The 14,293-nt window shown below is 47.7% G+C and overlaps 1 protein-coding gene across 3 annotated transcripts in view; it reads left to right on the top strand.

The window, feature by feature from the left end:
• The window catches only part of RARA (retinoic acid receptor alpha), a 227,054-nt gene that overhangs the window by 73,155 nt on the left and 139,606 nt on the right, over positions 1-14,293 (top strand). For 2 of the 3 annotated variants that reach the window (XM_061589344.1, XM_061589343.1), the window contains exon 2: positions 13,292-13,752. The exons of the other annotated variant lie outside the window; for it this stretch is intronic. In XM_061589344.1, coding sequence (XP_061445328.1) covers positions 13,575-13,752 — 178 coding nt within the window. In that variant the 5' untranslated portion in view covers positions 13,292-13,574. The remainder of the gene's footprint in view (positions 1-13,291; positions 13,753-14,293) is intronic. 3 annotated transcript variants of the gene reach the window in all.

Below are 14,293 nucleotides of genomic sequence, written 5' to 3'. Positions count from 1 at the left end.
CCCAGGGGGTCCATGGATGGGCTTCAGAGGATCAATGAACAGGACGCACACAAAAAAGCCCCAATTTCCAATGCAATACAATTCATTATATTTTTTTATTTATTTATGGGGGTCTGTAGTTTTCATCAGATTTTCAAAGGGGTCAGTGACCCAAAGAAAGTTAAGAATCACTGTATCTTGGCCAGGACTAGAAGGTGCCAGCAAAAGTCCCGGTTGGAGAGAACAGGTGATTGCCAAGGCAGGCAGTGGTGTCCAAATCACAGAGATCTGCCAGGGTTGAGGGAGTGGGGATCCTACGGGTGGAGGCTCTGCACATTCCATGGTTCAGTTCTGCTGAGCTGCTATCCTCTCTGGTTCAGGGATGCCTCCCCCTTTTTTTTCAGATCTCAAGATAAAAAGGTCCGTGTCTCCTAATTCCTTATTGGGCCAATACTTTTATTGTGCCAACCAAAATATTGCAGAATAGAATGAAAGGTTTTGAGTTCTCTGCATTAGATGGTAAACAGAACAATGGCAGGGGTGGGAAGAATTTTGTTTTTGTCTGATGTTATTCTGCAACTGATCACAGTCTTAAAATAGAATGTAGGAGGAGGTAGCAGATTAGAATGTTAGTTTATAATTTATTATTTTAATTTATTACATTTATATCCCATCTTTCCACCAAGGAGCTCAAGATTATGTACATGGTTCTCTTCCCTCTCGATTTTATGCCCGCAACAATCTTATGAGGTAGGTTAGGCTGAGAGACTGTGACTGGCCCAAGGTTACCCAGCTAGCTTCATGGCTGAGTGGGGATTTGAACCTTGGTCTCTCTCAGGTCCTAGTCCAATACTCTAACCACTATACCACACTGGCTCTTAAACAAACAAAATGTTGTGTTTGGTAAACTGACAGTAACAGTTTGGCCCAGTGGTTACAAGATGTAGAAGAAGGCTTTTTAATCACTAGAGGGATATCATTCTGGAGAAGCGTCCCCAGAACCATGTCTGAGAGCAAAGAACCTCACAAGATGGAATTGGGCAAATTTATGAAAGGGAGCTTCCTGAGATGTTCTCTATCTCTGGAATGGAGAAGGAGTTGTTCAGTATTTATGCACCCAGAAATTACCTAATTATTTCAAGTGTCTTGTTTTGAGTCTTCGTATAGTAGAAATTTAATCCTTGGGATAACTTGTTTTTTGCTCTTATTATAATAATGTTCTTGGCAATGTGCAGTGGCAAGAGCATATTAGGTTTGTTCTCCAAGTCGCACCCTTTTAAGTTTACACAGGGTTACACTTAGACCCAAAAAACCTTATTGGTGCCTATGTCCCAGAATCCTCTGCAATGTACAGGGCTTCTATGGGAGATATGCACAGGTTCCTCAGCAGACAATAGTCTCCCCTTGAGGAAGGAGGTTTAAAAATTGCTGGTTTAAGTCACCCTTTAAATAGTTTAGAACAGAGATTAGAGCAATGTGAAATCTGTCTTTGTAACAGTGGGAAGTAAATACCAACCATTTTGCCTACACTTTAATTCCTCTTACTGTGCTACCCCCAACACCTGGGGACAAAAACACTTATTTCCTTTTATTTTTCTATTTTGTTTTCTTCTTTTCTTCCTTCCTCTTCGGGCATACACAAATCCCACTAGTGAATTATTGCATCCTTCATGCTTGGTTGCAGCTCTGCTCCCATTTCTAGTCTCTCATCCATTACCAAGGTACCAAAACACTTACCAGAAAGGGCCTAGGCATTCAGCAATCGAGCTCTTGCCAGTTAGGGTGTGTGTTTAATTTTTTAAAAAATAATGCTTTAATTTTTCTTCAAAAGCACCAAATTTTCACATGGTGATCTATGGATTTGTTACCTAGAGGATAAAAGCAGGTTACATCTCCAAGGGGGTGGAGAACCCCTAGAACAATGGTTAACAGATTCATTGTCCCCTGAAACTTAAGGGCTGCATCCATAATTTTTTCACAAAAATGTTCATTCCATCTGAATTCAATGCCAGTCTTTCCAATTTCACCTCAATCACATAGCAAAATATTAGGAGGTGGAGGCAGGAATTGTTTCTGTCCTGTTCTGTTCTGTCAATTAAGTCCTACTCAGAGTAGATCCATCACAATTAGTGAACCTAAATTAGTCATGTCTATTCTGAGTAGGACTAACATTGAATACCACCCTAAACTTCTGGTAACTTGTCTGTTTTTTATATATTTGGAGCTTGACAACAGAGTGTGCAACTGTTGTGACCTGAGAACCACAGGGGCAATCATTCCCATCTGCAAAGACTGCTGTAACTTGGGGCGTGAGCACCCCTGGACACAGGGTATGAGAGAAGAAGATTCTGGCCACACTCTATGGAGTAGCAAGTTAGCCAGCTACTCTGCCCTACTGAGGGCTTGAGCTTCCCAACCCTAAAGATTTATCAGTACTGTTTTGTGGAGCATGCCCACAGGTGATAATAGGGGTCCCTAAGGGACCTGATAGTTGCCAGACCTTACGTTTGACACCACCACCCCAAAGCCATAGTGGGATGGCAGCCAGCTTTCCTGCTACAAGGGAAGTTTCCAAAAGCTTCAAAGTTGAATAGGTATGAGTCATTTGAAACTGCATTTACAGCAATGGAGCATGGCGAATGTCTGGTTCCCTGATTCCCTCCCCTTTTTTTGATGAAAGGCAAGTTGTTACTTATGAGAGTACAGTAGAGAAACTTGTGGGTTGTTTTCTGTAAAATGCTTAGAAACTGAAGGATGTGAGTCTTCAAATAGGGGCAGCAGTCTCTTGCAAATCTTGCAGTCTCAGTGGCGGCCCCCACTCTCTGGAACTCCCTCCCATATGATCTTCGGCATGCCCCTTCCCTGAATGTATTCCGCCAGGCCTTGAAGACCTGGCTTTTCAGACAGGCCTTCGGGACTTCCGGGGAGGGTTAATCTTTTTGACTAATTGCCTGCTACTCTGAACTGTCACTGTTTTACTGTTTTATTGTTGTACTGTATTTATTATGATGTGTTTTAATTGAGTTGTACGTCGCCTAGAGTGGCCATTGGCCAGATAGGCGACTTATAAATTAAAATTATTATTATTATTAATTATTATATCCACAAGCTTGCTTGTCTGGCCCTGCGTACCAGTGCAAGTCACTTGTGTTGCTTGAGTAGCCAGGTAAGAAAAGAATCTGCTCTCAAAAGCTTCCCTGCCTGCTTGTGTAGAGACATTTCTTGCTCATCCCAGGTGAGTATTTATTTACAGATCTGAGCTACGGAGTTCAGCTCTCCTTTGTAGCAGAGTGGTAGAATGCCATGTCATATGGATCCCAGCCTCTTGGATTCCTTCCTTCCCTGTGGGGGTCTATTCTGTCCCTTTCATTGCATTCTGCAAGTCCTATCCTAGGGGAAGGAGGGAGGAGAGAACAAGTAAGTGTTCTGCACATCAGGATGGAACAAAAAACACAAAAAACACCAAGCCAGTGTGTGGAGAGTTACTGCATTTGATACATTATTCCAGTATGAAAAACTCCAATCCTTGGGAGTGCAAAAACTCAAGGCACCCACTGTAGCTTCTAGCACCTAAAAAATTGAGCCCAATGACTGGCATCTGAATTGTGGGCAGATGTCAGGAAGCAGGTTTTTCCTCCCATTTGGAGGAACCTAGAAAATGTTGTTAGCTCTCCTCTGCATTCCTGCCCTAGTCTGTAGATGACAGTGATTGTATGCATGCCAGAATCCATTGTGGGTACAACTAGCAAAGTTGGAATTGCCTCAATGCCCCCCCCGATTGTTTGTTTGTTTGTTTAATTTATATCCTGCCCTTCCTCCCAGGAGCCCAGGGCAGCAAACAAAAACACTGAAAGCATTCTAAAATATCTTAAAAACAAAAGACTTTAAAACATATTAAAACAAAACATCTTTAAAAAACATGTTAAAACAACACGTCTTTAAAAAATCTTTTAAAAAATCTTTTAAAACATATTGAAAAACAATTCTGACACAGACTGGGATAAGGTTTCTACCTGAAAGGCTTGTTGAAAGAGGAAGATTTTCAGTAGGTGCTGAAAAGATAATAGAGATGGTGCCTATCTAATATTTAAAGGAAGGGAATTCCAAAGTGTCGGTGCCACAACACTAAAGCTCTGCTTTCCGTGTTGTGCAGAATGGACCTCGTGATAAGATGATATCTGCAGGAGACCCTCACCAGAAGAGCGCAGTGATCGACTGGGTACATAAGGTCTTTCAGGTATCCTGGTCCCAAGCTGAATAGGGCTTTGTATACCAAAATCAGAACCTTGAACTTGTCCTCCTAATGGCAGCCAGTGCAGTTCTTTCAGCAGCGGGGCAACATGTTGGCGTTACCTTGCTCCAGTGAGCAGTCAGGCTGCTACATTTTGCACTAGTTGAAACTTCCGGACCAACCTGAGTGCATAGACAACAGTGGTTAAGCTATCCCGGTCCAGAAATGGCTGCAGCTGTCTTACCAGCTGAAGCTGGTAAAAGGCACTCCTAGCCACTGAGGTCGCCTGGACCTCTGGCGACAAAAATGGATCCAGGAGCACCTCCAGACTATGAACCTGCTCTTTCAGAGGGAGTACAACCCCATCCAAAGCTGACAATTGACCAATTATCTGAACTCGAATAAAATGCTGGAAGTTCCATAGGAGAAATGAAATGCAGACAATTATAATTTCATTGAAATTTAAATGTATATAAAATAACTGCCATTCACAAAGAAGTGTTGATGATAATGTAAGCCTCCTGGCATTGGGGGACATGTATTTTGGATACTTACATCTTTGCCAGGGTCCTAGCAAAAGTTTTGAAAGTCTGGTGGCTCAAGGATTGTGGAGTATGATTATTTATCTATTTAGAACATCTATATATCGCTTGCTCAGGATAAATTATCTGTGTGATGTGCGCTTCCTTTAGGCAGGCTTGACTAGTTGCCAGGAGAGATTTAACTCCCAGTGGCAATGTGCACCCCCATATGCACCAAAAGAGTGATTGGGCTCATTGGCTTTCCTCCTGTTTGCACCCTTTGATTCTCACTTGAGGAGCCTTCAGAGTACCTGATAATGCACAGAAGAAGAATATAGTAACAAGGAGCAGGCCCCTGTCCTGTGGAACTCACCATAAATTCCCTTGCAGTATTTACAAAGCTGGCAAAGGCCTTTGGAGAGGGATCCTAGCATGCTCATGTCTTTTTAAAAATAATTATTTCGTAGTTGGCTGGAGTGTGGGATGTATAGGTGGAATCATATGACACGGGGACTTGTGTGGGTTCAAATATTCTGCATGGCAGCTGTAACCACACAGCCAGCCAGAAGTATGGCCATACCATGCAACAATGTTGGGGACCCTGTGACCCTCCAAGTGTTGTTGGACTGCAACTCTCATAATCCCGTGCTGGGTGGGGCTGATGGGAGTTGCAGTCCAACAGCATCTGGAGGGCTACCGGCTGCCTGCCTCTGATCTGCAACCGCATGAAAGCCAAAGAAAGCAGGAATGGTAGCAATGCCAGGCTCACTACATTGCCAGAGACTACAAGCTGGTTGTCCATACCGTTTGAGCTGCCACTTGGAAAGTTTTTCAAATGGCTACTAACCTGCAGATTGTGGCTGTGCATTTCCAGTTTCTGGAAAGCCTCATGCCAACATCAACAACTCTAACCTAACAGAATGTCCTGGGAGCAATAATTTGGGAGTGGTGTGTGTGTGTGTGTGTGTGCACACTCAGCATTTTGAGGGGGATGGTAAAAGTTTTTTAGGACAGCTCATGATTGGGGAGAGCGGAATCTGGCTCCCTTAAGTCCCTCATCCCTGTTCCTAGTGGTGACACGTATGGCATTGTGCCCCAACCAAGTGTCTTTGCAGTTACTTGGCCCCAGGTGGGGTGTCTCCTTTCTTCCAGATTGGCCTGGAATCTGCTCTTTAGTGCCAGGTGAAAGATCCGCTCCAGCTAACTATCCTCCTGGGCCAAGAAGAAGAAAAGTCTGTCTTGCAGCAGCCCTCCTGCCCCAGGCCAAAATGTAAACTTTTTACGCCCTGGGAAAGGGGGAGAGTTACTCTTATGGAAACAGTTCTTGCAATTTCCAACGCATGATCAAACTCTATCCCCGTTTTACTGGAAGTGCAATCCTACACACCCCTTGGAATTTTTTTGGGTCCACCTATTGTATGATTTTTTTCCAGCTGTTCTGAAGAATGTTTATTTATTTTTTCATAATAATTGGTGCTGGGGCACATCCTACTTGGAACTTAGCTATGTCCTCCAACTCTCCAAAACAGACTCTGACTCCTTGAATTCCAGATGCATGAGAGGTTACGCAGGAGGAAGATACTCTGTGCACACTCAGAAGCACTCCATTATTACTCTGCATGTCTTGGGGTTAAGCCCCCAGGTATTGTAAACAGATTCTGAGCCCCAACTTGGTATATACCTGACTCTCTCTCTCTCTCTCTCTCTCTCTCTCTCTCTCTCTCTCTCTCTCTCTCTCTCTATTTATTAAATTTATTAGTCGCCCATCTGGCTCGCTGTCCAGCCACTCTGGGCGACGTACAAAATAAAAACATACAAATACATTAAAACATTAAAAATCTCAACAATAATAATAAAACCTAACCCACCCCAAAAGCCTACCTGAAGAGCCAGGTCTTCAAGGCCCGTCGGAAGCTCATCATAGAGGGGGCATGACGGAGATCATTTGGGAGGGAATTCCACAAAGTGGGGGCCACAATTGAAAAAGCCCTCTCCCTAGTTCTCACCAGTCTAGCTGTTTTAACTGGTGGGATAGAGAGAAGGCCTTTTGAGGCTGATTTTGTTGAGCGGCATCCCTGATGATGTTGGAGGCGCTCCTTCAGATAGACTGGGCCAAAACCGTACAGGGTTTTAAAGGTCAGAACCAACACCTTGAATTGGGCCCAGAAAACAACCAGTAACCAGTGCAACTCCTTCAGCACTGGAGTGATGTGATCTCGCCGGCGGCTGCCTTTAATCAGGTGAGCCGCCGCATTCTGTACCAGTTGCAGCTTCCGGACCATTTTCAAGGGTAACCCCACGTAGAGCGCATTACAGTAGTCTAGGCAAGAGGAGACCAGGGCATGTACCACAGATGGGAGCAGATGATTGGGAAGGTAGGGGCGCAGCATCCGTATCAGATGAAGTTGATACAGCGCCGCCCGGCTCACAGCCAAGCAGTAGCGTCACTAGGGTTGGTGTCACCCAATGCGGTAACTCATGGTGTCACCCCCATGGACCTCCTCCCATACCAGACCATACAGAACGGTCGGAACCTCCTGAGTGTGGAAGGGGGCAACTATGGTTTCCCCAGGACTGGTGTGGTTGGTTTGCCTTTTGCCTTTTTTCAGCAGGGAAAACACAAACCCTGGCTGTGGAGGTTTTCTCGGAGCTATGAGGTACCAACAGGATTTTCTGAGCCCGGTACAACCCCAACCATATTCTATTGGCAAGTAAATAAACTAAAATAAACTTAATTTGCCTCTGGGCACGTGAAGATGGCAGGTGGCTTGGGAGCAGCGGGCTTTGCAGAGATGCACCCAGGGGTTCTGTAAGCCAAGATGATGATGATGATGAAGTTTACAAAAATAAGGGAAGGGGCAAGAGGGGACCAGAGCCAACTCTGATAACTATGTTCTGCCTCCTCTGTCGGAGGCAGCGTGCCCATTACTGGGGATCACAAGTGAGGAGAGTTGCTGTTGCTCCCAGGCCTTGCTTTTTGACTTCCCATAGACACTGGAACGGCAGTTGTTGGGCATCACAAATGGAGAGGGTTGCTTTTGCGCTCCGGTTCCACTTGTGGGCTTCCCATAATGGGCACCTGGCTGGCCACTTTGAGAAGAGGTCACTGGCCTGATCCAGCAGCCAAGCTCTCCTTATGGTCTGAAACGGGACCATGAACACAGCCCTACTCTTCCTTTACTTCTATTTATGTCTGAGCATCCCTGTCCAAGTCCAGCAGCCAAGCTCTTCTTGGGTGCAGGATCCTGTAGCCTTCAGCCTGTGTCAGGTAAAGGGCCGGCCATGGACCACTGGCATGACCCAGCAGGGCTCTTCTTACGGTCTTAAGAGCTCTGGCGCCCAGCAGCTGCTCTTCCTGGGGTGCCTGCTAGCCACACCGCTGCGTTTTAGGCAGAGCTTGGAAAAGTAACTTTTCCAAGCTCTGGTTTTAGGGTTCTTACCTGATCTCCCGCCCGGGCCCTCCTGCTTGGAGTTCTCACAGCGCCGCCACAGACATTATGGGATGCCTGTGGCTGAAAGTGCAATGAAGGCCTTGCTGCGGTACTGCACCGTGTTGGCGGCGTGCCCCGTCCATCTGGCCTGCGCTGTTTCATCGCGGGTGCTCCCTTCCCCAGGCGGCGGCGGCTGCTGCTGCACCACAATTGGACCACAGCACTCGGCAGGGCGGGATGGCAGCTGTGAACTGCGCAAACTTCGATGGTGAGGCCGGAGCAGCCGAGCTGGGAGGGTTAAATAGCTGTGCGTCAATGGCAGCAGAAGGAACCGGGTCTCACCTGGAACAGGTGAGGCTGCCACAACGGCGGTCCCACCCAAGCAGGTGAGGCTTCTGCTGGCGAGGCGTTGGGGCTGGCCATCGAGGGATGGCTCTGCCGTGGCTGCCGGCCTTGCCGCAGGGCTGGCACTATGGGCTGCTGCTGGCCCAGCATGTCAGCAGGCTGGCTGCATAAGCGAGGGATGAGCGAGGAGCGGCCGGTGGCGGCTGAGAACAGTGCGGTGGAGGTCTGGCTGGCCGGTGGGCCGTGAGGCGGTGCCTGTGATGCCCAGGAGCTGGCCGAGCCCACCCCTTGAGGATGTCTGCCGAGGGCTGGCGCTGGAGTGAAGCGGGCCACCCCCCGGGGACCCCTCCGCTGCTTCCCGGTGCCTAGGGGCAGCTCTGGGTGTCACCCCCTCTGACGGTGTCACCTGGTGCGGTCTGCACCCCCCGCACCTCCCTAGTGACACCGCTGCAGCCGAGACCTGAGCCTCCATGGATAGCTGGGAGTCAAGAATGACCCCCAGGCTGCGGACCTGGTCTTTCAGGGGCAATTGTACCCCATTGAGCACCAGGTCAACATCCCCCAACCTTCCCTTGTCTCCCACAAACAGTACCTCGGTTTTGTCAGGGTTCAGTTTCAGCTTATTCCTTCCCATCCAGCCACGCACTGACTCCAGGCACTTGGATAGGGTTTCTACAGCCAACCTCGGTGAAGATTTGAATGAGATAGAGCTGTGTGTCATCAGCATACTGGTGACACTGCAGCCCAAATCTTCTGACGTTAGCCCCCAGCGGCTTTATATAGATGTTGAACAGCATTGGGGAGAGGATGGAGCCCTGTGGCACCCCACAAGTGAGAGACCAAGGATCCGAAACCTCATCCCCCAATGCCACTCTCTGGTACCTACCAGAGAGGGAGGAACGGAACCACTGCAATACCGTGCCCCCTATGCCTAGCCTCTTCAGGCGGTCCAGAAGGATACCGTGGTCAACGGTATCAAAAGCCGCTGAGAGATCCAGGAGGACAAGGAAGGTGCATTCGCCCCTATCCAACGCCCTGTTCATATCATCCACCAAGGCGACCAAGGCCGTTTCAGTCCCATTTCCAGGCCTGAAGCCTGATTGAAATGGATCCAGATAATCTGCTTCCTCCAAATGCACTTGCAACTGCTTCGCCACCACCTGCTCAACTGCCTTGCCCAGGAATGGCAGATTTGAGACTGGGCGAAAGTTGTTCAGGGGATCCAAGGGGGGCTTCTTTAGAATTGGTTTTATTCCTGCCTCCTTGAGAGCTGATGGCATTACTCCCTCTTCCAGGGGCGTATTTACCACCATCTTGATCCCCTCGCCCAGTCTGTCCTTGCAGCTCATAATGAGCCACGATGGGCAAGGGTCGAGTAAGCAAGTGGTGGGCTTTAAGGTTGAAAGCACCTTGTCCACTTCATCAGAAGGAAGAAGCTGGAGCCGATCCCACACCACCGGAGCACCACTGGCCGCCTCTGGCTCACTCACTGTGTCCACAGCGCACGGAATAGCACTCCTAATATGATCAATTTTCTCCGTAAAGTGCTTTGCAAACTCATCACAGGAGGCCTTAGCATGTTCCATCGGTTCCGGGGCAACTGGACCGACCAGGCTCTGGACCACTTGGAACAGCACTCTGTGGACGCAATAGAGGTTTGCTGCTCTCATCGCCACATAGTAGGCTGCCACAGCTGCTCTAACCCGTGTCTGATCGTCATCAGAGTGAGATTTCCGCCACCGGCGCTCTAGCCGTCTCACTTCCTGCCTCAGAGTTTGCAGCTGTGGTGTATACCACAGTGCCATCTGAGCTCTATTCAGGGGGAGAGGGCGTTTTGGAGCCACCCGGTCTAATGCCACGGTGTTTGCAGCATTCCACCCCTCCACCAGGGTCTCAACCGAGTGCCCGTGTGCATGCTCCAAAGAATCCCCAAACGCAAACGGAGGGTTTGTGGCACCAAGAAGTCCACCCTCACCAAGTAGTGATCTGACCATGACAAGGGGGTGATGGATGTACCCCCAATTTTCAGATCACTGCCCTCCTCTCTCAAGACAAACACAAGGTCGAGTGTATGACCAGCTACATGGGTGGCCCCATTGGAATAAGGTGCAGCTCCCAGGAAGCCATGGTTTCCATGAAGTTCCGAGGCGCCCCTGTGAGGATGGCCTCCGAATGTACATTAAAGTCTCCCAATACTAACAAGTTTGGGGACTGCGCACGCACATCCAAGACCACCTCCAGTACCTCGGCCAGGGAGTCTGTCATGCAGCAGAGTGGACGGTACAAGAGCAGAATCCCTTGACTGCCCTTTGGGCCCAACCTCCAGTACATGCAGTCAACAACCTTGGTCTCACTTACTTCCCGGAGTCTCTATAGGAATATAGTTTTTTTGAGGGGAGTAAAACACTGAAAGAGGGAAGCAGGCTAGTTTCTCTCACACAAAAAAAATAATAGCACCTGTACATTTCCCTTTATATCTAAGGTTCTGCAAATGCTAGAAACATTTTCTTTTTAAAAACGAAAGCTGGGAATCTGAGGATTATGGTTCATCTGGGAGTTGGGGGAAGTATTCTCCCTGGTGGATCTCCATGTTTACTCCTGTTTTGTTTGGCTATTTTTAAATCCAGATTGAAGGAAGGACAGGGTTCCAGGCACATCTAGGGCCAATAGTGCTAGGTGGACTTGGGGCAGGAGAAGAGGATGTGTAATGGAATTTGGGTTTAAAATTGAGTTCATCTGAGGCCCTTTCAAACATCCTTTTTATTGTGCATTCATGATGATATGTGTTTATCATTGGGGGGGTTGGGGGGTTTCATTTCTGATCAGTGCGTATCCTATAACTTCCTGCTGAAATCCTGTAGTATTTTTATATCGCAAATGTTTTCTCCCCCCCACACTTTTGTTGCGCTGTAGTGCAAGAGTGTACCACCAGACAGCAATAATGCAGTAGCATTGGGGAAGGGTTGCATAACAACTAACAAAGCAGAGTAATGTGTTGACAGTCCAGTAAAAATCCACCACTGTTGTTGTGTCAGTGACATGTTGCAGGTGAATTTGTGTTGGAGTTGCACTTGTTCACCACATAGGTGAATGTGTGTTGAGGTTACACTTGTAACCATGGAGATGATATGAAGTGGCCGGTTTGGGCTGTGAGTTTTGAACAGCAGAGATGGGAAGTGGGAAGGCTTGACACCTGGGACCCACAATCCACTTTAAATTTATCCTGTACAAGCACCATTGAAGTGAATGGGAACTGTGCAAGATCTCCTGTTTGTTTCTTGAGAAGAAGAACTTTTCAGTGGGATACACTAAAAATGAATGACAAGAATGCCCACTGGAAACAGTGGAACTATTGGAAGGCCCATTGCAAATTAATGGGAGCTGTGAATGTCAATTGGCATGACTGGGTTTGATTGAAATAAATGTCAGCCACAAATAAGCAAGGCATTTAATCTCCTTTCCCAATGTGTTGTGTGTGGTCAAGTTCTTGTGTAAGGAGGCCATTTTATATTTTCTGAATGTCATGAACCTGCCCTGATGAGGTGTGTGTATCTATTAGAGAAATGACAGAATATGGCTAGGACATTGAGGATCCCCCCCCTTCAAAGTCTTCCATAGGAGTCAGCTTCCTCCATCTGCTTCCTTGGGGAGGGGGAGGTTGAAGGCCTTTTATTTTGGTTTTCATTAATCAGCATTTCCCTTAGTGCTCTGCACTCCATTCTCTTTCCCCCCTTCTCGGTGATTTATGGTTAGGCAGGGGCAGCAGGTAGCCAAACCTCCCGACCTCCAAATCATTTGTCTGGAGGGGCTGGGCCACCTGTCACCTCCTGTCAAGGGAGAGCGATAAATGGTCTCCCGTGGTAATTACCCATGGGAGGGGAGGAGTGAGATTCGGTGGTGGTGGTGGTGGTAGCGGGGCTGGCTTGTGAAAAAGACCAAGGAGGAATTATACCGAGCTTTGGGGTGGGGTGCAGGGGAGGAGTAGTCTTTGTGTGATGTGTGAGAGGGTGTACAAGGATCTCTATCCTCTAAAAATCGGATTTCCCTTTCGGTCTAGGCCAGATCTGTGGTCTTGTGGCTCTTTTCCCCCCCTACCCCAAATAACACTACCCTGACCCATTGGACGGAATTGAAAAATGGCAGAATGGAAGGGTTCTTCTTTTTCCCAGTGAGTCTGAAGGTGGGGGTGGCCTCTTTTCCACAGATACTGCTAGAGGGAAAAAAATTAAAAAATAAATATATTTGTGTTGTGTTCAAGTGTATAGATTAACTATGTTCACCAGAAACATCTGAACCAGTATAGTATCTAATAGCTACTAGTCATGATGGTTGCATACCACCTCTGGTATCAGAGGCAGAATGACTCCAGATACCAGTTGCTGGGGAGCAAAAGCAAGGAGGGCTGCAGTCTTTATGTCCTGTGGGCATTCCATAGGTATCTGATTGTAAGGACAGGATGCTAGGCAAGATGGGCCTTTCGGTCTGATGTCCTCCAGATGCTGATGGACTGCAACTTGCATAAGCCCAAGCCGACATCGCCAGTGGTCAGGGATGATAGGATTTGTAGTCCAACAAACTTCTGGAGGACTTCAGATTCTGATCTAGAGGGAAATGCAATTCAAGATAGAAAAGCAAGTCAACATAATTCTCTTTATACACTTTGGAATAGGCCCTAGCTGATGCAAACAACAAAAACCCTAGCTAAAGTTCCACCTTTTCTGCACAGTTGTGAAATGCTCATGTACAGCCTGACTTTACAGCTTTTTGCCCTTCTACATTTACAGCTCTGGCACCAACGTTTGGACTGGACCTACATGCTTGTTTTGAAGGGTCTAATCTGAGAGAAAGCTGCTTGAGATACTTTTGAAACCTAGAGGTTCCCTTCTGCCTGAGCAGTCAACTTGTGGACGGAGCCTACCGCACACCCTTGGCTGGCCCCACAGAAAGGGGAGGCTGCATTGAATCAAGTTTTGGTGGTCCTGGAGCAGGGTTCCATGGCAATTGCTCCATATTCAGCTCCTATGTGAATCCCTTTGCGAAGGATCAGGCTTGTGGAGAGTGCCAGCTATGGCGAGCAATAGCAGCTCCTGCTCCACACCGGGGAGTGGGCATCTCAACAGCTACCCAGTCCCTCACTATGCTTTCTTCTTTCCGCACATGATTGGGGGCCTGTCACCTCCAGGAGCTCTGCCAGGGATGCAACACCAGCTGCCGGTCAGCGGATACAGTACGCCATCACCAGCCAGTAAGTACCTCACTTTCAAGAGTAAGGGGCTGGGCGGGTGTGTGTATGGAATGGGAGAGAGAAGACAGATGCAATGTGTTTAGAGCAGTGAGGCCAGTCACCACATTTGATAGAATGCATCTTTTTCTGTCTTAGGTTGATTTTGAAAACCTGCTTTTCTGTGAGTTTTCTAGCATGGTCAGTTTGAATTGTGGTTGGGGAGGCAAGCCTGTGCAGGGTGCTTATTGGCTACCCCCTGTGTGTCACCAACATAAGCACCTGCTTTGCATGCAGAAGGTCTCGGATTCAGTCTCTGGCATCTCCAGGTAAAAGTATCAGGTAGCAGGGGATGTGAAAAAAGCTCTGCCAGAGTCTGTGGAACACCGTTGCTGGTCAGAGTAGGCAATACTAGACAGAATGGGCCAATAGGCTAACTGATATAAAGCAGTTTCCTGTGAAACATCTCCCTCTCTGGTCCCTGGAGAACTTTTACAACTATTTGTTTTTTATTTGGGGGTAGACATAGTGAGGGGGTGATTAAGGATAGATGTGTAATTCAATA

The sequence above is a fragment of the Rhineura floridana genome, chromosome 11 (assembly GCF_030035675.1).
Source record: "Rhineura floridana isolate rRhiFlo1 chromosome 11, rRhiFlo1.hap2, whole genome shotgun sequence".
Classification (NCBI taxonomy): domain Eukaryota; kingdom Metazoa; phylum Chordata; class Lepidosauria; order Squamata; family Rhineuridae; genus Rhineura; species Rhineura floridana.
Note: the sequence above shows the minus strand (reverse complement) of the source record. Positions and strands in the feature narration are given on the sequence as shown.